Below are 21471 nucleotides of genomic sequence, written 5' to 3'. Positions count from 1 at the left end.
TGCCAAGGACCAGCATCTGCAGCAACTGAACCCAACACATTCAAATGTTTTTATTCACACACAAATAAATCATGACATGTAATTTTCTGAAACACACGCTCTGTCCCTCACGCACACAACTACTCACTCAAGCACGGGCGCGTACACACACGGGCGCGTTCACACACAGACAGGCGTCAAATCCAGTTAACATTTTATTTTAAAAAAATAGGCTATAAGATGATTTGTGATCATTTTGTAAATCTCTCATTCAGAATGTAATCCCCAGTGGAAATAGTGCTGACATTTATCAGTGAACCCAACACCAGTAGTTTCCAAATAAGACGTAAACTTAATGTATACAGTGAACAAATAAATATATATATTTTTTTACAAATACAGTGTCACGCAAACATTTTCTATAAGAAAACACTATTTACAAATGGTCACAAAAAGCATCTAAAATATATTGAAATAAAATGACAATTAAATGACTTCTTGAATGGCCATCCTTGTGGCAACCTATGTGGTATTTTCACCTTTGCTCATAAATTCTCATAATGAATGTAAAATGTACTTTACGCATGTGATCCACACATTTTTATATATACTGTCTTTTCAATTAGCCCAATTACTTCCTGATTCAAGGCTGAGCCATTCAGACAGTAGGGTGGGGTGGGGTGGGATGGATTTCTGGATCCAGGCTGAGTCATTCAGACAGTAGGGTGGGATGGATTTCTGGATCCAGGCTGAGCTATTCAGACAGTAGGGTGGGGTGGGATGGATTTCTGGATCCAGGCTGAACTATTCAGACAGTAGGGTGGGGTGGGATGGATTTCTGGATCCAGGCTGAACTATTCAGACAGTAGGGTGGGGTGGGATGGATTTCTGGATCTAGGCTGAACTATTCAGACAGTAGGGTGGGGTGGGATGGATTTCTGGATCCAAGCTGAACTATTCAGATGGTAAGAAGGAAGATAGCTCTCTTGATTCCAAAGCAGAACATGTGTGCAGCTCTTTTCTTCTAGAGATAATCAGACACAAACCATTATTCCACTTCCTCATTATAGAATGTCTCTTTATATGATGCTCTTGTGTCCTAGTTTAAGATAAGCACAAATACAGCAGTTATTTTCTTTGCATGTCATTAATGCAACCGAAACACTACAAATTACATTATTTACACCAACACAAGAATGAAATGTATTATGGTAAGAGAGCATGGTATAATCCTTATTTATCAGTCCAATTCATCATTCAAGATACAGTGCCTTTAGAATGTATTCACACCCCTTACATTTTGTTGTGTTACAGCCTGAATTTAAAATGGATTACATTTAGATTTTATTTTAATCACTGGCCTACACACAATACCCCATAATGTCAAAGTGGATTTTTTTTGTTAGCTTGTTTTTACAAATTAATACTTTCAAGCTGAAATGTCTTGAGTCAATAAGTATTCAACGTTTAAAAATGTACTTAACCAGTTTCATAATAAGTTGCATGCCCTCAATCTGTGTTCAATAATAGTGTTTAAAATTATTTTTGAACGACAACCTCATCTCTGTACCCTACACATACAGATAATTGTAAAAGTCCCTCAGTCAAGCAGTGAATTACAAACAAAGATTCAACCACAAAGACCAGAGAGGTTTTCCAATGCCTCACAAAGAAGGGCACCCATTGATAGATGGGAAATTTAAAAAAATATATTTAAAAAACAGACATTGATCAGCCCTTTGAGCATGGTGAAGTTAATTATTACACCTAACTCAGTTGCCTGAGAGGAAGGAAACCACTCAGGGATTTCACCATGAGGCCAATGGTGACTTTAAAAAAACAGTGATAGGAAAAATTGAGGATGGATCAACAACATTGTAGTTACTCCACAATACTAACCTAATTGACAGAGTGAAAAGTACATAATACGAAATATTCCAAAACATGCATCCTGTTTGTAACAAGGCATTCAAATAATACTGCAAAAAATGTGGCAAAGCAATTTACTTTTTGTCCTGAGTACAAAGTGTCATATTTGGGGCAAATCCAATACAACATATTACTGATTACCACTCTTCATATTTTCAAGCATAGTGGCGGCTGCATCATGTTATGGGTATGCTTGTAATCTTTAAGTACTGAGGAGTTTCAGGATAAAAAATAAACCGAATGGAGCTATGTACAGGAAAAATCCTTCAGGAAAACCTGGTTCAGTCTGCTTTACACCCGACACTGGAAGATGAATTCACCATTCAGTATAACAATAACCTAAACCACAAGGACACATCTACACTGGAGTTGCTTACCAAGAACAAAGTGAATTTTCCTGAGTGGCCCGAATTAAAGTTGACTTAAATCTACTGGTAAGACCTGAAAATTCTTGTCCAGCAATGATCAACATCCAATTTAAAAAAAGAGCTTGAAGAATTTCGAAAGGAATAATGGACAAATGTTGCACAATCCAAGTGTGGAAAGCTCTTAGAGACCCAGAAAGACTCACAGCTGTAATCGCTGCCAAAGGTTCTTCTACAAAGTATTGACTCAGGGGTATAAATACTTATGTATATTAGATAATTCTGTATTTCAGTTTCTATAAATGTGCAAACATTACAAAAAACATGTTTTGTCATTATGGGTTATTGTGTGTAGATGGGTGATAAAATAATATATTTAATCAAATTCAGGCTGTAACACAACAAAATGTCGAATAAATCAAGGGGTATGAATACTTTCTGAAGGCATTGCAGATAGCAATTATCTTAGTAGTTAGTACCGTACTGAATTACTGTAAACTTTTGCTAAAAAAGGAAATAAATTTGAATTTTTTCATGTTGATTATATTGATTATCAATGTCTACTAGCAAAACCCATCCAATGGCATTGGATGACTGAGACAGCACCTTTTTCAAAGCAGAAAACTAAAGGGAACAAATCAAGTCCTAAAATTCTAGACTGTTTCCATTGTCTTTTACAAGCAATACTAGTGTGCTACTCACCTCTTTAAGATGAAGAGTGCGAACATTATGAGCAATGACCCCAGGTCCAATGTGATCCATATATATCTGTATGTATCACGTCCCTGAAACACACAGACACATAAAATACGTACCAGCAAACCGAGTAGGTACATTTATACGACCCATAGATGGCGCACAAGATGAAAAACATGTAAGAAAATGTCAAATTCAATTCTACACATGGATATCATGATACAGTTGAAGTCAGAATTTTACATATACAATTCAGCTTTTATTTATTTCATCACATTCCCAGTGGGTCAGAAGTTTACATACACTCAATTAGTATTTGGTAGCATTACCTTTAAATTGTTTAACTTGGGTCAAGCGTTTCGGGAAGCCTTCCACAAGCTTCCCACAATAAGTTAGGTGAATTTTTGGCCAATCCTCCTGACAGAGTTGATGTACCTGAATCAGGTTTGTAGGCCTCCTTGCTCGCACACGGTTTTTCAGTTCTGCCCACATATTTTCTATAGGATTGAGATCAGGGCTTTGTGATGGCCACTCCAATACCTTGACTTTGTTGTCCTTAAGCCAATTTGCCACAACTTTGGAAGTATGCTTGGGGTCATTGTCCATTTGGAAGACCCATTTGCGACCAAGCTTTAGACTGATGTCTTGAGATGTTGCTTCAATATATCCACATAATTTCCTCCCTCATGATGCCATCTATTTTGTGAAGTACACCAGTCCCTCCTGCAGCAAAGCACCCCCACAACATGATGATGCCACCCCCGTGCTTCAGAGTTGCGATGGTGTTCTTCGACTTGTAAGCCTCCCCCTTTTTTCTCCAAACATAACGATGGTCATTACGGCCAAACAGTTCTATTTGTTTCATCAGACCAGAGGACATTCCTCCAAAAAGTACGATCTTTGTCCCCATGTGCAGCTGCAAACGTAGTCTGACTTTTTTAATGGTTTTGGAGCAGTGGCTTCATCCTAGCTGAGCGGCCTTTCAGGTTATGTCAATATAGGACATGTTTTACTATGGATATACGTAGATACATTTGTACCTGTTTCATCCAGCATCTTCACAAGGTCCTTTGCTGTTGTTCTGGGATTTATTTGCACTTTTTGCACCAAAGTACGTTCATCTCTAGGAGACAGAACACATCTCCTCCCTGAGCGGTATGACAGCTGCGTGGTCCCATGGTGTTTATACTTGTGTACTATTGTTTGTACAGATGAACGTGGTACCTTCAGGCGTTTGGAAATTACTCCCAAGGATGAACCAGATTTGTGGAGGTCTACAATTTTTTTCTGAAGTCTTGGCTGATTTCTTTTGATTTTCCCATAATATCAAGCAAAGAGGCAGTGAGTTGGAAGGTAGGCCTTGAAATACATCTACAGGTTCACCTCCAATTGACTCAAATGATGCCAATTAGCCTATCAGAAGCTTCTAAAGCCATGACATCATTTTCTGGAATTTTCCAAGCTATTTAAAGGCACAGTCAACTTAGTGTATATAAACCTCTGACCCACTGGAATTGTGATACAGTGAATTATAAGTGAAATAATCTGTCTGTAAACAATTGTTTGAAAAATTACTTGTGTGATGCACAAAGTAGTGCATGTAAACTTCTGACCAACCTAAGTGTATGTAAACTTCCGACTTCAACTGTATATGTTAACTAATGTTTAAAAGCAACGTTGACTTTGTGAAAATTACAATGTCTGGGTGGGGTGATCGGTTTGACCTTTGAAGAGGGAGTGACTATGGGAGAGTGAAGAAGATGGGGTTTGATGTTGGTCCCTCACCATTGTCCAGTCAGGCTGGTTCTTGTCCTGTAGGACAGAGCAGGCGTTGGTGGTCACAGAGCTGGCCCCCGAGCACCACATTAAAGAGAAGAGCCATGGTTCATTCACCACCCACAGGTTCACTGAAACGTTCCTTTTCCGAAGCTCCCTGTCTCACACAAACACAAATTCAGTAGCGAATGAAAAGATTAGGTGAAAGAGCTGGCTCAGATCAGCAACATATAATCAGTAGGAGGAGTTCAGCTTAGACAGAGTTACTTCAGCAAACATGACACCTGTTAAAGACTACAGACAGGAGTGGCTAATCATACTGTAAGATGTCATACCATTAAAGGAAACATCATGCTTGTTCAGACAACACTTTCCCATTCATTTCACTAAATCAACAGAAACTAATCACCCCATGAGGAACTTTCACTACTGGGCTCTCAGCCATTCGAAATCCACCTGTGCGCAAACATGATTTGAATCTCATTCCCCCCTGAGGCATTGTGCGTATCTCAGTCTAAGATAGTGCCATTTCCTTGTCTCCGCACGCCAACATAAACACTTGTAATTATGAAACCAGTACACCTGCAGCTGTCAGCAGACAGGTAGAATGTGGTTTTGGGATGAAGGTTTATTTGGCCACAGCTCTGAGAAAAGCGTGGGCGCTTTGAGGTAGGCTACTGACCCGATCTCTTGGAAGCTCAACGCACTGTACTTGACATTCAGATGATCTGCTCCATCACGGTTCATATCAAGCACATTGTTGTAAACCTGTTTGAATCCTGGTGCAACCTTCTTCACATCCTCCCTATGTGTGGGGGGAAGCCAGAGGATCTAGAGAGAGGAGAAACACACTGTCAAACAACTGTAATAAGAGTATAACTACACAGAACTGGTGAAGTAGTGACACTGATAGACATTCCCCTAACCTTGTCGTGGGGGATGCCAGAGTTGAGGATGGTTTTCACAGTGTCATTAGTGTCATTGTTGTTGTCATTCTTCAAGTCAAAGATGACAGAGGTGTTATGAGTCTTGGCCAGGTGAAGCAGCTGCAGAAGGGAGGGAACACTCTGGTTCCCAGCTGTCTTCTTCTCCTGTTCTGAGAGCTGGGACACTGAACGGAATGGATCTGTCTGAAAGTGAGATATCCGTAGTACATATGTCATTATGTCAATTCTTTTTTTAATTTAACCTTTATTTAACTAGGCAAGTCTGTTAAGAACAAATTCTTATTTACAATGATGGCCTAGGAACAGTGGGTTAACTGCCTTGTTCAGGGGCAGAACAACAGATTTTTACCTCGCCAGCTCGGGGATTCGATCGAGCAACCTTTCGGTTACTCGCCCAATGCTCTAAACACTAGGCTACCTGACGCCCCTAGTTGTAACGGTTTTCTAGGTGTGGTGAAGGAGAGTCGGACCAAAACGCAGCATATAGATTGCGATCCATGTTTAATGAACAAAAAAAACGTAACACGAATCTAAAATAAACACTACAAAACAAAGAACGTAACGAAAACCGAAACAGCCTAGACTAGTGAAAACTAACACAGACAGGAACAAGGACACTAAGGACAATCACCCACAACAAACTCAAAGAATATGGCTGCCTAAATATGGTTCCCAATCAGAGACAACGATAAACACCTGCCTCTGATTGAGAACCACTCCAGACAGCCATAGACTTTGCTCGATCACCCCACTAGCTACAATCCCAATATATACACACCAAAACCCCAAGACAAAACACACCACAATACAAAACCCCATGCCACACCCTGGCCTGACCGAATACATAAAGATAAACACAAAATACTTCGACCAGGGCGTGACAGACCCCCCCCTAAGGTGCGGACTCCCGAACGAACCTCAAAAAAATAGGGAGGGTCCGGGTGGGCGTCTGTCCATGGTGGCAGCTCCGGTGCGGGACGTGGACCCCACTCAGTCAATGTCTTAGTCCCCTCTCCTCGCGTCCCTGGATAGTCCACCCAACCGCCGACCATGGCCTAGTAGTCCTCACCCAGAACCCCACTGGACTGAGGAGCAGATCGGGACTGAAGGACAGCTCGGGAGTGAGAGAAAGCTCGGGAGTGAGAGAAAGCTCGGGAGTGAGAGAAAGCTCGGGAGTGAGAGAAAGCTCGGGAGTGAGAGGAAGCTCAGGCAGGTAGATAGATAGATCTACCAGATCCTGGCTGGCTTGTGGTCTCAGCAGATCCTGGCCGACTGGCGGATCCTGGCCGACTGGCGGATCCTGGCCGACTGGCAGATCCTGGCAGATCTGGAAGAGTCTGGTTGACTGGCAGATCTGGAAGATTCTGGTTGACTGGCAGATCTGGAAGATCCTGGCTGACTGGCAGATCCTGGCCGACTGGAAGTTCTGGCGAATCCTGGCCGACTGGCAGATCCTGGCCGACTGGCAGCTCCTTGCAGACTGACGGCTCCTTGCAGACTGACAGCACTTTGCAGACTGGCAGCTCTGGCTGCTTCATGCAGACTGACAGCTCTGACTGCTCCATGCAGGCTGGCAGCACCTTGCAGACTGGCAGCTCCTTGCAGACTGGCAGCTCCTTGCAGACTGGCAGCTCCTTGCAGACTGGCAGCTGTGGCTGCTTCATGCAGACTGACAGCTCTGACTGCTCCATGCAGGCTGGCAGCACCTTGCAGACTAGCATCTCCGGCTGCTTCATGCAGACTGACAGCTCTTGCTGCTCCATGTAGACTGGCAGCTCTGGCTGCTCCATACAGGCTGGCAGCTCTTGCTGTTCCATGCAGGCTGACATCTCCTTGCAGACTGACAGCACCTTGCAGACTGGCAGCTCCTTGCAGACTAGCAGCTCTGGCTGCTTCATGCAGACTGACAGCTCTTGCTGCTCCATGTAGACTGGCAGCTCTGGCTGCTCCATACAGGCTGGCAGCTCTTGCTGCTCCATGCAGGCTGACAGCTCCGTGCAGACTGACAGCTCCTTGCAGACTGGCAGCTCTGGCTGCTTCATGCAGACTGACAGCTCTGACTGCTCCATGCAGGCTGGCAGCTCTGGCTGCTCCATGCAGGCTGGCAGCACCTTGCAGACTGGCAGCTCCTTGCAGACTGGCAGCTCTGGCTGCTCCATGCAGACTGACAGCTCTGGCTGCTCCATGCAGACTGACAGCTCTGGCTTCTCCATGCAGGCTAACAGCTCTGGCTGCTCCATGCAGGCTGACAGCTCTGACTGCTCCTTGCAGGCTGGCAGCTCCTTGCAGACTGGCAGCTCCTTGCAGACTGGCAGCTCCTTGCAGACTGGCAGCTCCTTGCAGACTGGCAGCTCCTTGCAGACTGACAGCTGTGGCTGCTTCATGCAGACTGACAGCTCTGACTGCTCCATGCAGGCTGGCAGCACCTTGCAGACTAGCAGCTCTGGCTGCTTCATGCAGACTGACAGCTCTTGCTGCTCCATACAGGCTGGCAGCTCTTGCTGCTCCATGCAGGCTGACAGCACCTTGCAGACTGGCAGCTCCTTGCAGACTGGCAGCTCCTTGCAGACTAGCAGCTCTGGCTGGTTCATGCAGACTGGCAGCTCTGGCTGCTCCATACAGGCTGGCAGCTCTTGCTGCTCCATGCAGGCTGACAGCTCCGTGCAGACTGACAGCTCCTTGCAGACTGGCAGCTTCATGCAGACTGACAGCTCTGACTGCTCCATGCAGGCTGGCAGCTCTGGCTGCTCCATGCAGGCTGGCAGCTCCTTGCAGACTGGCAGCTCCTTGCAGACTGGCAGCTCCTTGCAGACTGACAGCTCTGGCTGCTCCATGCAGACTGACAGCTCTGGCTGCTCCATGCAGGCTGACAGCTCTGGCTGCTCCATGCAGGCTGACAGCTCTGGCTGCTCCATGCAGGCTGACAGCTCCTTGCAGACTGATAGCTCCTTGCAGACTGGCAGCTCCTTGCAGACTGGCAGCTCCGTGCAGACTGACAGCTCCTTGCAGACTGACAGCTCCTTGCAGACTGACAGCTCTGGCTGCTCCATGCAGACTGACAGCTCTGGCTGCTCCATGCAGACTGACAGCTCTGGCTGCTCCATGCAGACTGACAGCTCTAGCTGCGCTGAACAGGCAGGAGACTCCAGCAGTGCTGGAGAGGCGAGGCGCACTGTAGGCCTGATGCGTGGTGCTGGTACTGGTGGTCCCGGACCGAGGACACGCACAGGAAGCCTGGTGCGGAGAGCTGCTACCGGAGGGCTGGGGTGTGGAGGTGGTACTGGATAGACCGGACTGTGCAGGCGCACTGGAGCTCTTGAGCACCGAGCCTGCCCAACCTTACCTGGCTCTGGAATATACCGCACCGGGCTATGCACCCGCACTGGGGACACCGTGCGCACCACTGCATAACACAGTGCCTGCCCGGTCTCTCTAGCCCCCCGGGTAAGCACAGGGAGTTTGCGCCGATCTCCTACATGGCATAGCCATACCCCCTGTGAGCCCCCCCAAAAAAACATTTTGGGGGCTGACTCTCGGGCTTCCATCCGCTCTGCCGTGCTAGCTCCTCATAATGCCGCCTCTCTGCTTTTGCTGCCTCCAGCTCGGCTTTGGGGCGACAATAATCTCCAGGCTGTTCCCAGGGTCCTTTCTCATCTAGAATCTCCTCCCAAATCCATTTCTCCAAGTAGTGCAGCCTCTCCCACTGTAGTTGCTGCTGCTCCTGCTGCTGCTGCCTCTGTTGCCTCTCCTGTGGCTCCTGCCTGTTGACACGCTGCTTGGTCCGGTTGTGGTGGGTGATTCTGTAACAGTTTTCTAGGTGTGGTGAAGGAGAGTCGGACCAAAACGCAGCGTATAGATTGCGATCCATGCTTAATGAACAAAAAAAACGTAACACGAATCTAAAATACAAACACTACAAAACAAAGAACGTAACGAAAACCGAAACAGCCTATACTAGTGAAAACTAACACAGACAGGATCAAGGACACTAAGGACAATCACCCACGACAAACTCAAAGAATATGGCTGCCTAAATATGGTTCCCAATCAGAGACAACCATAAACACCTGCCTCTGATTGAGAATCACCCCAGACAGCCATAGACATTGCTAGATCACCCCACTAGCTACAATCCCAATATATACACACCAAAACCCCAAGACAAAACACACCACAATACAAAAACCCCATGCCACACCCTGGCCTGACCCAATACATAAAGATAAACACAAAATACTTCGACCAGGGCGTGACACTACTCAATGAGTTGTTATAGTTCAACTAAGCGGAAATGATTTCCAACTAATAATAATTTGGGGGGTGCTTATACTGTGTAATGGAAACGTGTTTCTTTAATATCCCAACTCCCCCTTGAGACATCTGCAGGGATTGGGGTCACAGCCAGGGTCACCATTGTACAGCATCCCTGGAGCAATTAGTGTATCTGCCTTGCTCAGGGGCACATTTCTCATCCTGTAGGCTCCGGTATTCAAACCAGCGATCTCTCGGTTACTGGCCCAACGCTTTGACCTCAAGGCTACCTGACGCCCCACTACAAAATACAAGGGAGGCTGATGAAATTGGATATCACCCTTACCTTCAGGAACCAATCACCAGTGTTTAATTCCTGTAGCTCCTCCCAGGTGAGGTTTGTGCTGTGGTTCAAGTCTTTCCCAGGGAACTTCTGTAGAACATCTGTAGTCCTCCTCAGGAAATGGTTGCCGTTGTCGTGCATCAGGTAAGGTACTCTGTCCTTACTGGAGGAGAAAGAAACGTCAATAAACTGCCTCTTTGGGTCTTTGAAAAAGCGCTATATAAATCCCATGCATCCTTATTATTAAACTGAAAACAATTTGAAACAGCAGTGCACTTTTGATCCGTCTCTGCCACGTCTATGTACAGGAAGCCTCCCTAGTCCCCCGGGTACCTGAGCTGCACGTCCGTCTCAAAGGCGGTCACGTTGCACCCCACACTCTTCCTGAACGACATCATGGTGTTCTCTGGGGCCAGCTGAAAACACAGAGAGCGAGGACAGATGGGTGAGAAACACTCGGGTGACTACCCTGACTCTGTGTGAACACTGAGCCATGCTGCATATGTCACAGCTGAGCTGAGTGGGCCTACGGTGGCGATAGTGGAGAGGACTGGAGCAAGGTAATGGGGGCAGAGCCACATGCCTTGTGGTGCCATCACATGACTGGACAGCAATTCAAGCTTCAGCCCTCTGGTTCATATATATACTGAATCATAAGGGATGATTATGGAATTTATGTCAACAGTAAAAGTGTCACACATAAGCCATTTTTGGATGATGGTCTTCTAGCTCTGTAATCAAGTCGTATCCACTGTATGACTACGGTAGCCAATCACCTTTAGGTGCTTAGCATTTCCCAGCCTTGCACTTTAATATTGAGACCATAGAACCACAGTATGATAAATTAAGTGGGCACTTCCTCACCATTGGTGCTCCGCGATGACCAAAGAGGGCAGGTTTAGGGGGCAGCTGTTTCTCGTCCACCAGACAAGGGGATTGGATGAAGAGTGGGCTGAGGAACATTGCCACTGACACGCCAGCAAACACTACCATGATGAGGATCTTAGAGGCTGACAGACACAAGTTAACGAACGAATCAGTCATACTTTAACTATTGCTGTGAATGCAAAAAGGCAAGGAAAGAAGATAGTCAACGGATTTGAAATTGTTCCAGGGTTCACAGAACTCAATTATATTCTATCAATATTGAATTCATATCTATAGGTGTGTACTGTACATCTTATATTATTGATGTCACGGTGAGTATTTTGGTATTTTCATTGGACAAGTTCAGCACTGACCTACTCTGCGGGATCTATGGAAGCCCTGGAACACCAGCCAGCTGACCAGGGTCAGGGCTCCAACCCCTCCCATCTGTAGGAATGGCGCCGTGGCCTGAGGGAGATCAACGTTACATACAGTGTATTACACACAGCAGGGAGCTGCATACTGCTGGCAAAGCACTGACCCTAAATACACAGGCTTACTCCACACCTCACTCTAGCTCGAACACACACACACACACACACACACACACACACACACACACACACACACACACACACACACACACACACACACACACACACACACACACACACACACACACACACACACACACACACACACACACACACACACACACTTCCATGGTGCTGTACACTGGCCCTACTATACCTGCAGTGACAGAAGAACAGTGTGCCACTCTTCTTTCCACTGTAGACTTATTCCAGCAATGCCCAGGGTGATGAAGGCCACACCTAAAAACAGGAACAACTGGGCAGAGCAAACCACAACACAATATAATGCAGTCAACACATGTCAATACTTAAGCTACACCTGAAGTGACTTACTATTCTTAATCAGCCATGCTATTGCCATTCATGTTATTCCACTATAGCTGTGCACTTCTTAAATAACATGTAAAGGGAAACATTCTCGGAAACAAAGAATGTTCCTAATACCTTGTGCAGACAGTGTAAGTCCAAAGGCTCTTTCAAGGCAAGTTGGAACAGCGCAAAGACCTGCAATTGTACAGTCATTACAACTCAGCTGATGTCAACGACATACCGTAAATACATTGACAGGTGTGTGAATTGTGTCTCTCACCAGTAATAGGGTGCAGTAGATGGTCAATACAGCAGAGATGATGATTAGCACCATGAACCAGTTCACCCACAGTTTCAGAATGGAAAAGGCCTTCCTGGTACGGGACAATTGAGGGCAGATCACAGGGTTTTGAGTCCATCGCTGTCAGTGTGTGCGTGTGTGTGTTTGTTTGCGTTTGTGTCTGCAGCTGTATGTGCACACATGCACACACAGAGTGTATGACCAAGCTCACCAGTTAACATCCTCGCGGTCATTGAAGGCCATCAGACAGACGTACATCCAGAACAGAGTGAGGAGGGACACAGCGGTAAGGACTGACAACCTGCAGCGGGAGCACTGTAGCAAGGAGAGTCAACAATTACTCCTGGGGCCCTAAACCCGTTCTCATTTCTACTGACATTGGAAGATCTCATTACTAAACTTCTTTGTCAGGAAGACATTTAACTTCCAGAATGAAATAAAAAGTATGCAAATGGTTTGTTTCAACAGTCGGAAACTGTTTGCAGGACTTGCATCCAATGAATTTGATTGATCTCCGGGGTTCATTTGAAAATGATTAAAATAATCGTGTACATATAACCCCTAGCTATGTTTTACAAATACATATTTTCTGAGTGTTATTGCACTTCTGATTAACAAGTGTGTTGTGTGTGCATGTGCATTGGTGTGTGTGTGCATGTGAGTGTGTGTGTGTGTGTTTGTGTGCATGTTTGTGTGCATGTAAGTGTGTGTGTGTGTATGTGCATTGGTGTGTGTGTGCATGTGAGTGTGTGTGTGTGCATGTGAGTGTGTGTGTGTGTGTGTTTGTGTGCATGTTTGTGTGTGTGCGTGTTTGTGTGCATGTTTGTGTGCGTGTGTGTGTGTGTGTGCATGTGCGTGTGCATCTGAAGGGCTCAGCGGTTAGCTCCCTCAGGGCTGTTGGAGCCAATGCCTCTTCATGTTTGGTTTCGCCTGCTACTCCGTTCATCCATAAAAGGAATCAAAAACAACAGCATCCACCCACCCTTAATTGTGTCCAAACACACACACACGTAAGACACCTAAGACACTAATGGTTTGTCCCCTTTTCACTTCTGTCCAGTGGTGTAAAGTACTTAAGTAAAAATACTTTAAAGAATGACTTAAGTCATTTTTGGGGGGTATCTGTAGTTTATTATTTATATTTTTGCCAACTTTTACTTTTAATTCATTACATTCCTAAAGAAAATTATGTACATTTTACTCCATACATTTTCCCTGACACCCAAAAGTACTTGTTACATTTTGACTGGAAAATGGCACTTATCAAGAGAACATTCCCGGTCATCCCTATTGCCTCTGATGTGGCGGACTCAATAAACACAAATGCTTTGTTTTTAAATGATAACTGAGTGTTGGAGTGTGCCCCGAGATATCCGTACATTTTAAAATAAAAAGTAAATGGTGCTGTCTGGTTTGCTTAATATAAGGAATGTGAAATGATTTATACTTTTACTTTTGATACTTAAGTATACTTTAGCAATTACATTTACTTTTAGACTTTTACGCAAGTAGTATTTTACTGGTTGACTTCAACTTTTTCTCAAGTCATTTTCTATTAAGGTATCTTTACTTTTATTCCAGTATGACATTTGGGTACTTTTTTTCAGCACTTGATCTATCCCAGATAAGCTTTTACCCAGCCTGTAGGAGCTTGTTTGTTCAGTTCAGAAAGTAGTCCTGGCACACATGCACATACTCTTCTCTGCATCGCAATCTCCCTCCCAATTATCCTGCCCTTATTTACACAACAGGTCTGAATGAATGGATGCCTCTCCAATAACATCCATCCACATCTCACTGGCCTCACTGGAATAAAGGCTTCCGATTATACAACCACAATGAGTTTATAAAAGGGAGAAAATCCTCACGCTTCCACTGAATGCTGCCCAATGGAATGTTAATCCATTATAATCATGGTAATGCAGGTACAAGAAATTGAACTGCAGAGAAGGAGCAAGCAAATTCAAAGCTGAATTCCCTTGGCAGTGTCTCAGTGACTGCTGGGTGACGATGACGATGATGATTTTTATTGCAACACATATCAAAGCAGTGTGAACATTTCCTGGTAGACCAACTGTAGCTCTGACCTGAGAGAAGTCACTAAAACAACATTTCCTGGTAGACCAACTGTAGCTCTGACCTGAGAGAAGTCACTAAAACAACATTTCCTTGTAGACCAACTGTAGCTCTGACCTGAGAGAAGTCACTAAAACAACATTTCCTGGTAGACCAACTGTAGCTCTGACCTGAGAGAAGTCACTAAAACAACATTTCCTGGTAGACCAACTGTAGCTCTGACCTGAGTGAAGTCACTAAAACAACATTTCCTTGCAGACCAACTGTAGCTCTGACCTGAGAGAAGTCAATAAAACAACATTTCCTTGCAGACCAACTGTAGCTCTGACCTGAGAGAAGTCACTAAAACAACATTTCCTGGTAGACCAACTGTAGCTCTGACCTGAGTGAAGTCACTAAAACAACATTTCCTTGCAGACCAACTGTAGCTCTGACCTGAGAGAAGTCAATAAAACAACATTTCCTTGCAGACCAACTGTAGCTCTGACCTGAGAGAAGTCACTAAAACAACATTTCCTTGCAGACCAACTGTAGCTCTGACCTGAGAGAAGTCAATAAAACAACATTTCCTTGCAGACCAACTGTAGCTCTGACCTGAGAGAAGTCACTAAAACAACATTTCCTTGTAGACCAACTGTAGCTCTGACCTGAGAGAAGTCACTAAAACAACATTTCCTTGTAGACCAACTGTAGCTCTGACCTGAGAGAAGTCACTAAAACAACATTTGAGCTACACGGAATTACAGTGCATAGTAATACACTGATTATAGGTCGCTCTGGATTAGAGTATCTGCTAAATTATTCAAATGTCAAATGTCAAATGTACATAAACCAAAAGGTGAGGATAGTGAGAAGTTGGTGCCAAAAATCATAATTGTCTTCATGAATGTCCTGTAGTTACAGTATATTCTACACACAATACAATTCTAGGCATACAGTACTCACTTTTCGTTTCCTCTCACTGGGGTGCCTCCAGTAGCAGCTATACACCCCCCTGCAGCATATTCGGCAACAGCTGTCCTCTGACATCATCACCTTATCTCTTCTCTTCATTCACAGTAAACAAAAATGAGGTCCTGTCCAGAGGAGTGGGGATCCTGTCTGTCCTAGAGGGTTTGGATAGAGCGGTGGAGTGTGTGGGGGGTGGGCAACACTCCTGGAGCACACCTTGTCTGGCAGCTCTGTGCTCTGTATGTGAGGAGAGGGGTTCCACTCTACTGAGGTCTGACTCACCACTCTAAACCTACACAGTGTAGGAGGAGAGAGAGACGAAAAGAGTAAGGACGGGAGAGTGAGGGATAAAGAGGGAATATCTGTGAGTATTAGGGCCATCCCTGTTCAATACATCCCTGAATAGAGCTTCTATGTTGGGGGCCGGCCTGGCTGGCTGCTGACAGAGCTGACAATGGCCGACCCTGTGGGTTTCTGTAAGAGGCCTCAGAGTGAAGTTGCGCCATAAGACCCTCCGTTCCAATACAATACGGGAGAACTGACAGTGTCAGGCACATCCATACACAGGGTGGGAGCAGGGATGGAGAGGAAGGAGGAGGAGGGGGTTCATTGTCACTAGGGGGTTTACAGTGGGGAGACTTCAACCAGGGGTTTAGTATGGGGGACTGGCATCCTGGTTTTACCAAACCAAGACAAAGCTTCACAATATTAAAATGTTACTTTGTAAAGAGGGTTAAAAGATGGTTTAACAGGCTGAGGCAGATCCATGCTGTTATTCTCTTTACTGGGGTGTTGATAAGAAACTAGGGCAGGGTGCCCAGTTCCTAAAGAACAACAAAATGGTGAAATACACATTTCAAGTTACAGACTCGTAGCTATTCTACCTGAGTCGGTGAATTTCTAAATCGTTCTACAACATTGTAAAGCAAATTGACATTAGACCATCTATTGATCAAAAAATATTTAAAGCATGAGCTGTTAATCCATGAAGTTAGCCTTTAAAGAGAGGGGCACATGCAGTGTGAAGGTATTCTGTGCTGTGGAAAGCCCTCCGATCAGGCTCATGTGAACCTTATGATCACACAGGGGCATGTCTGAGCAGGTCGGCAATAAGTGAAACTCGAAGAAATCTGAATAGATTTTACCGCATGAAACCAGATGCCTTGCCATTGTGAAATGTAAGATGACTAGGTTACAACTGAAGAGACTAAAAATGTATGTACAGAATTGAATTTCAGGATGGTGGGGGGAACTCCCTTAAATCCACCACTTCTTGCCCAGGGCTCTCTTGAAAAAGAGACTTTGTCAGCTGCTACAGAATCACAGTGTTCACAGAATGTCATCAATACAACACAACAGCGAATAATCCGTGTGTCCTTGTGCACCCAGTCTGGCATCAATCACTATCAACAGATATGAGAATAATCCAGAACATTCTGCTTCAAGTCGAGTGACCATCAACTCACACCGTAACTGTGTTTACACCGGCCGTGCAATTCGGATCTTTTTTCACTAATTGGTATTTTGAACAATCAGATCAGCTCTGAAAAAGATCTGATATGATTGGTCAAAAGACCAATTAGTGGAAAAAAGATCTGAATTTGTCTGTCTGTCTAAACACAGCCCTTGAGTGTTACAAATAGAACACGTTATGTTTATTAGAGAAAATCTGAATATGCTAAACATTGTGTTGATCCGTCTAAACTAAATGCGAACTTTAGTGATGTTAAATTACCCCATTACAATAAGAATACATAAAAACATAGAATACAAAACCTCCGATAATGAACAGGAAGATGGCAACAGCATCAAAAACATTCCTTTAAACGTGTGTGGTCCTAAAACAATATCCATATTTGTTAGACAAAACATCTCATTTACATTTACTCCTAACAATATGAAAGTTATGTTGTCAGCAGTGTTACCAGTGTGAGAAAGCATGATGTACACCTTGCCACACATCAAAGCACTACGACTTGGCAGTTACATAGTAAGCATTCTTCGTTCCATGCACAGGTAAGCATGGTAAACTAGCCGACACGGAAATAAGGGAAGCTTACTGATCAGAACAGATAAGGGGAAGATTATTTTATTTGAGCCAGGATTCCGAACATATTTTATCAACTACCTGTCTACAAAGACTGTTGCAATTGAATCATGGATCTAAACCTGATTGTTGCCCTTTTAAATATGAGCACTTGAAATCAAATGAAATGTGCCTCGACTGTCCTGGATTTTAACATTTGGAATGCTTTAGAAATACTAAATTAAACCCACTCACGATGACATAAAAACGGTAATAAAATGCCATACAAAAGTGACAGAAATCACAGCCTACTATTTAGCTATTTCTGTGGTGAACCCTGCAATGAGTAATGTGATTCAGAAGTTTTTTTGATGTGCTAGTTAGAATGTGACCTACTGCATCATAACCACAGTCCACACAGCACATTTCACATGTTCTCCTCAATTTACCAAAGTTTAAAAACAAAAGATAACCATCTCAGATCAATACTGACACAGACTGAATGTGTTTAATTCAACATTTAGTTGAAATAGGTAGATCTATTAGTCAATTTGAGTTCATTTGACAACACATTCCAATGCAGTAGGCTAGTAAAAGCTGGAGGCATGAGATGCACCATAACTTTAGATCATAGTGTGTGTGCATCTCTATTGCAACACCGTAACAGCCGGTGATGTTCTGTTCATCAACTTGTTCTAGTCCAGTCCACTATATTTCATTACCTCTTTTCTGTGCCTGTTGTTCTGTCGTCCACTCCGGTTCTTTGTGGAAATCTGTGGCAGGAATGTTAATGAATCAGAATGAATGGGTGCAAGTTCCTAAAGTAGCAAGGGGGAGGGGTATGCCTATTTGGAGGGAGGCACTCATACACAGGTAGCCTACAACTGCAGAGAAATCATTGTCAGGTCTGTCAAATTAGAATGAACGTGTGTAGGGGTAGAGGCAGGGACGTTTTTCAAGCACCTCATCAATGTACTAAATATATGCTATTAACTACATCATTTGAGTGTCAGAAAACCAGGGCTTCTGTCTGAGGATGTCTACAGCTGTACTACTGCATTTCAATGAACTCTGAGGAAACCAAGCATACTTGAGTCAGTTATTACAGTAAACTAAAAGTGAAACTAAATCTAAAACGATATCATTTAAAAAACAATTCAATAAACTGAAATAAAATAATGAATGAACCCGTTAGAAAAACAAAAACTATACTGAAACTATACAGTTCAAATAAGGGAATCAGTCATTTTAAATATATTCATTAGGCCCTAATCTATGTATTTTTAAAAATGGTATTATTATTTTAAAAAATGTATCTATGGATTTCACATGACTGGTAATACAGATATGCATCTGTTGGTCACAGATACTGTGCCTTTTTATTATTTTATTTAACCTTTATTTAACCAGGTAGGCAAGTTGAGAACAAGTTCTCATTTACAATTGCGACCTGGCCAAGATAAAGCAAAGCAGTTCGACACATACAACGACACAGAGTTACACATGGAGTAAAACAAACATACAGTCAATAATACAGTATAAACAAGTCTATATACGATGTGAGCAAATGAGGTGAGATAAGGGAGGTAAAGGCAAAAAAGCCCATGGTGGCAAAGTAAATACAATATAGCAAGTAAAAAACTGGAATGGTAGATTTGCAATGGAAGAATGTGCAAAGTAGAAATAAAAATAATGGGGTGCAAAGGAGCAAAATAAATCAATTAATTAAATACAGTAGGGAAAGAGGTAGTTGTTTGGGCTAAATGATAGGTGGGCTATGTACAGGTGCAGTAATGTGTGAGCTGCTCTGATAGTTGGTGCTTAAAGCTAGTGAGGGAGATAAGTGTTTCCAGTTTCAGAGATTTTTGTAGTTCATTCCAGTCATTGGCAGCAGAGAACTGGAAGGAGAGGCGGCCAAAGAAAGAATTGGTTTTGGGGGTGACTAGAGAGATATACCTGCTGGAGCGTGTGCTACAGGTGGGAGATGCTATGGTGACCAGCGAGCTGAGATAAGGGGGGACTTTACCTAGCAGGGTCTTGTAGATGACATGGATCCAGTGGGTTTGGCGACGAGTATGAAGCGAGGGCCAGCCAACGAGAGCGTACAGGTCGCAATGGTGGGTAGTATATGGGGCTTTGGTGACAAAACGGATTGCACTGTGATAGACTGCATCCAATTTGTTGAGTAGGGTATTGGAGGCTATTTTGTAAATGACATCGCCAAAGTCTAGGATTGGTAGGATGGTCAGTTTTACTTTTTAAAAAAGTAGGGGTGTGGCTCAGAAAATGAGTCATTATCTGGTGTGATTACCACTTGGCTCATGTTTGCAGAACAGGGAGAGTAAGGGAAGACACCTGTATAAGATCCAGGAAAGTTGACGGCGGGCAGTGGGGAGGTCCTCAGGCCGAGAAAGTGGGGAGGAAATTGTAGACACAAGGCTGAGACTGGGACACACAAGGCTGAGACTGGGACACACAAGGCTGAGACTGGGACACACAAGGCTGAGACTGGGACACACAAGGCTGAGACTGGGACACACAAGGCTGAGACTGGGACACACAAGGCTGAGACTGGGACACACAAGGCTGAGACTGGGACACACAAGGCTGAGACTGGGACACACAAGGCTGAGACTGGGACACACAAGGCTGAGACTGGGACACACAAGGCTGAGACTGGGACACACAAGGCTGAGACTGGGACACACAAGGCTGAGACTGGGACACACAAGGCTGAGACTGGGACACACAAGGCTAAATAGTACATTGAAGTGGTGGGGAAACATCTGACTGGTAGGTGTGATCATTGTCAGGAGGTGATGGAGACAGAGGAACATGTATTTCAGTGCCAGAAATATGTGAGAGAAAGGGAGCAATTGTTATTAGATTTGAGGAGTAATGCAGTTGAAGAGCCAGGATTAAATGAACTGCTGGAGAAATCTTCAGGGGATGTAGTATTTATTTATGTAGTTTCCTTAGGGAGACAAAATTATTGGGAAGGATTTTGACCTTCCCTGTCTCTGGTCCACACTCGAGTCCAGTTGGTGACGGTAATGCACCTTAAAGTTGGTTGCCAACCGCCATATAAAATCCACAGAAGTAGAAGAAGAATTTGCCTCGTGCAGTGCGACACCTCCATCGCATAGAGTTGATCAGGCTGTTGATTGTGGCCTGTGGAATGTTGTCCCACTCCTCTTCGTTGGATGTGCGAAGTTGCTGGATATTGGTGGGAACTGGAACAAGCTGTCTTACACATCGATCCAGAGCATCCCAAACTTGCTCAATTGGTGACATGTCTGGTGATTATGCAGGCCATGGAAGAACTGGGACATTTTCAGCTTCCAGGAACTGTGTGCAGATCCTTGCAACATCGGGCCATTCATTACCATGCTGAAACATGAGGTGATGGCGGCGGATGAATGGCACGACAATGGGCCTCAGGATCTCGTCACGGTATCTCTGTGCATTCAAATTGCCATCGATAAAATGCAATTGTGTTCGTTGTCCATAGCTTATGCCTGCCACCATAGGGGCAATCTGTACACAACGTTGACATCACCAAACCGTTTGCCCACACAACGCCATACACACTGTCTGCCATCTGCACAGTACAGTTGAAACAGGGATTCGTCCGTGAAGAGGACACTTCTCCAGCGTGCCAGTGGACATCGAATGTGAGCATTTGCCCACTGAAGTCGGTTACGATGCCGAACTGCAGTCAAGTCAAGATCCCGGTGAGGACGAGCACGCAGATGAGCTTCCCTGAGACGGTTTCTGACAGTTTGTGGAGAAATTATTTGGTTATACAAGCAAACAGTTTCATGTTGGAGGAGAGAGAAACAAAGAGTAAGAAAGGGAGATTTAGAGATAAAGAGGGAATATCTGTGAGTATGCCACGAGCAGCACCGCATGTCATTGACTTTACCATCGGACACCAGATTGCTATAACATATATGGTTAGGGAGTGAACGTTATTTATCATAAGGGTTCGGACCTCTCTGAAATGAAAACGGATGGCCCTCCTTTCAACAAAATACATTTAACCTGACCTGACCACACTTG

At 44.3% G+C, this 21471-nt stretch overlaps 1 protein-coding gene across 3 annotated transcripts; it reads right to left on the bottom strand.

The window, feature by feature from the left end:
• Window positions 1-35: 35 nt before the first annotated feature.
• On the bottom strand, window positions 36-18291 carry LOC118363437 (glycerophosphoinositol inositolphosphodiesterase GDPD2-like). Of its 3 annotated transcripts, none has more exons than XM_035744302.2 (15): window positions 18132-18291; window positions 15378-15675; window positions 12568-12671; window positions 12336-12429; window positions 12191-12250; window positions 11904-12002; window positions 11528-11621; window positions 11151-11296; window positions 10620-10702; window positions 10290-10449; window positions 5672-5875; window positions 5428-5576; window positions 4755-4902; window positions 2976-3058; window positions 36-1078 (listed from the first exon to the last, which is right to left on the bottom strand). In XM_035744302.2, the coding sequence occupies exons 2-15, from the start codon at window positions 15483-15485 to the stop codon at window positions 934-936; spliced, it is 1677 nt and encodes a 558-aa protein (XP_035600195.1). In that variant the 5' UTR covers window positions 15486-15675; window positions 18132-18291; the 3' UTR covers window positions 36-933. The 3 variants fall into 3 exon arrangements, with proteins under 3 accessions (XP_035600195.1, XP_035600197.1, XP_035600198.1); XM_035744304.2 differs by having other exon boundaries at window positions 36-1003; XM_035744305.2 differs by having other exon boundaries at window positions 36-1000.
• Between the last annotated feature and the right edge of the window lie 3180 nt (window positions 18292-21471).

The sequence above is a fragment of the Oncorhynchus keta genome, chromosome 30, assembly GCF_023373465.1.
Source record: "Oncorhynchus keta strain PuntledgeMale-10-30-2019 chromosome 30, Oket_V2, whole genome shotgun sequence".
NCBI lineage: Eukaryota > Metazoa > Chordata > Actinopteri > Salmoniformes > Salmonidae > Oncorhynchus > Oncorhynchus keta.
This window is presented reverse-complemented; position numbering and strand designations above follow the sequence as displayed.

Excerpts from the sequence above, each read along its gene's own strand:
- LOC118363437 (XM_035744302.2), bottom strand. The coding sequence starts at position 15,485 with ATGAAGAGAAGAGATAAGGTGATGATGTCAGAGGACAGCTGTTGCCGA. Across the intron at positions 12,003-12,190 it reads ACTTACACTGTCTGCACAAG|TTGTTCCTGTTTTTAGGTGT; the intron begins GTATTAGGAACA and ends TGCTCTGCCCAG. Across the intron at positions 1,079-2,975 it reads GCACTCTTCATCTTAAAGAG|GACACAAGAGCATCATATAA; the intron begins GTGAGTAGCACA and ends ATCTTAAACTAG.